Here is a 2414-nt window from a genome sequence, read left to right as displayed (position 1 = left end):
ATCGTACGACGATCACAAGTACGGACGAGCGCTCGGCCTAGTCGCTTTAAGTAGATGGGCCTTTTTGTTTACTAACCGTTAAGAGGAAGCTTTACCCTACGAACAACTATAGCTAGAAATCCGAGAGCTCCTTCATCGCCTCGTCGATCTAGGGCACGACGTCACATTTCAGCGGCTCCCTAGCCCCTGTGGCATTATGAGCAATGAACATGCCAATGAAGCTGCTTGATTTGCTGATGAAGACGGCGTGCACGAACTAATCCCGCTGTCAGCAGCGAAAATTCGAGTGCTTGCGTATGGTGCCTTACGATCATTGCGGAACCCACCTAGTTTCCAGCACACACGTCTATCTATCGACTGGATCCCTGTCTGCAACTACATCCTCCACCTGGACTGTCCCGACCTGAGACAACGGTGCTTTGTCGACTATGCCGAGTATCTTTGTTACGGCGTTACAGAGTTAGCCGCCGTGGTGGCATTAGCGGCAATGGTGTTGCGCTGATAAGGATGAGGTCGCGAAATCAAATCCCGAAATAAAATAAAATAAAAGTCTCGTATCCCGTGCATTGGGGGCACGTTAGAGAACCACAGGTGCTCAAAATTAATCCGGAGTCCCCCACTACGACATGCCTCATAATCTTATCGTGGTTCTTGCGCGTAAAAATCTAGAATTTAATTTTTTTTTGTTTACAGAGTTGAAAACTTCATTGCGAAGTTGTCGCTTCCTTTCTTTTTCTAATTTTGAAGATTCTTTGTAGAACTAAAATGATGGCCTAATAGTCACTGTCACTGTCAATAAACCGTATCACTATCTGTAAAGGGGATGCCGAGAAAAAAGGCTATTTCTCCGTTTCCGTGTTTTATAATAGGAGCTTGTGGGGTAAAAATTACCTGTTAATGACAACACGCAAACTGCTTGCACGAACATCGTTACCGACAGCCGCAAGCTCCACCCGTCGACGTTCCGACGTAGTTCATGCAAGCCGCACCGGTTAGGAAAGATGGGACTTAACCCGCTTGTGTATTTGCGCCGATGAACAACAACAAAGGAAATCAATCGAGACGATTCTTGTTTGCTTCCGAGTATCTGGGCACGAATCACCTGCAGCATAACGGGCACAGTTATAGTGATGATCCTCGCCTAACGATGGCACAAAGTTGAGCTGCAGTTCTATGAGACCTGCTTGTCGGCAATATATGCTGGTGCCTTTGAGGATTTTAGCATATGTATCTACAGGTGCAAGTCAAGGGATTGCACTCCTAAAACGGACACCAATTTTCGAACATCCCACTAAGCAACATACAACCTTATCAGTTAGGCTTGGACGGCGCAGTTAACAGTAAATTTGCATAAATATGTAAACACATTGCAGCCAAGTTCAGAAATTACAGCTATTTCCGGCAATAAACGAGAAGAAAGGGGTTAACCGAAGGGCCCGATTTTTATTAGTCATATCATGAGAAGCCAACAAACACTCACACCAAGGACAACATAGGGGAAATTACTTGTGCTGAATAAATGAAATAAAGAAACGATAAATTAGTGGAAATTAAAGTGGATGAAAGAACAACTTGCCGCAGGTGGGAGCCAAACCCACAGCCTTCGCATTTCGCGAATGTTGTGGGTTTCAGGCACTATTTCAGGCAGTGAGATCTGAAAATGCGAAGAGAACCAAATCCAAAAATCTAGTTGATTAGGCATGTAAAAGCGACGATGATTTTGATGCTGAAAGCCGTGATCGGTCGAAACGTCATCATCTATAAACGGCGTGTGCACACACTTAGCACCTGCGCATTTTTTTTTTTCACAATCGAGCTACTTTTGCTACGATCATAAAGCTAAGGGTATGCGTAGTGTGTACACGCGTACAAACATAGGCGATGAACATTTAAAAAAGAGGGGGGGGGGGAGGAAGATACATGTGTTTACGTAAGGAGCGGCTGAGCACCTCTCGAATAGCATGCATGCAGCCGCGTACAGTACCGCATATGAAGACTTCTCGGGGTTTTTGGCAAAACACCGCGCAAGGCACGTAAGTGATTGTCGCCAGGACGGCCGCCAAGAAGGGTCCCATCATGACGACGACGCCGGCAGTGTGAGTCGAGTGGCGTGTGCCTGAGAACGGGCCACCGAGCGGAGGGAAGGCGAAATTTTGTCCCACTGAAGGAAGTGCTTGATTGGGCAGGCCTTTATAAGTGCCACCCGCTCTCTGCCTTCCGGCGCTAATGAGAGGCAAGCGTTTGATTATGCCCGAGCGCACGTGTGTGCTCCAGCGACGGCTGAGCAAAATGACGCGGCAAGGAGCGGGCAAGGAGTTGCGTGCTAGAGCCTTCATTTGTCTATAGTGGTTTCTCTCCATCCCTCCCCCATTCTGCATGTTCCCGTTCTATTTATTTATTTTTTTCATGGACAG

At 46.9% G+C, this 2414-nt stretch overlaps 1 protein-coding gene across 1 annotated transcript in view; it reads right to left on the bottom strand.

Moving 5' to 3' along the window:
* Positions 1-2150, bottom strand: part of LOC142573300 (uncharacterized) — an 8020-nt gene extending 5870 nt beyond the window's left edge. The window contains exon 1 of the mRNA XM_075682962.1: positions 1985-2150. Within this exon, the coding sequence (XP_075539077.1) occupies positions 1985-2078 (94 nt within the window). The 5' untranslated portion in view covers positions 2079-2150. The remainder of the gene's footprint in view (positions 1-1984) is intronic.
* Between the last annotated feature and the right edge of the window lie 264 nt (positions 2151-2414).

Source organism: Dermacentor variabilis, chromosome 1 (assembly GCF_050947875.1).
Source record: "Dermacentor variabilis isolate Ectoservices chromosome 1, ASM5094787v1, whole genome shotgun sequence".
NCBI classification, from domain to species: Eukaryota; Metazoa; Arthropoda; class Arachnida; order Ixodida; family Ixodidae; genus Dermacentor; species Dermacentor variabilis.
The sequence above is the reverse complement of the archived record's forward strand: the minus strand, read 5'-3'. Positions and strand labels throughout refer to the sequence as shown.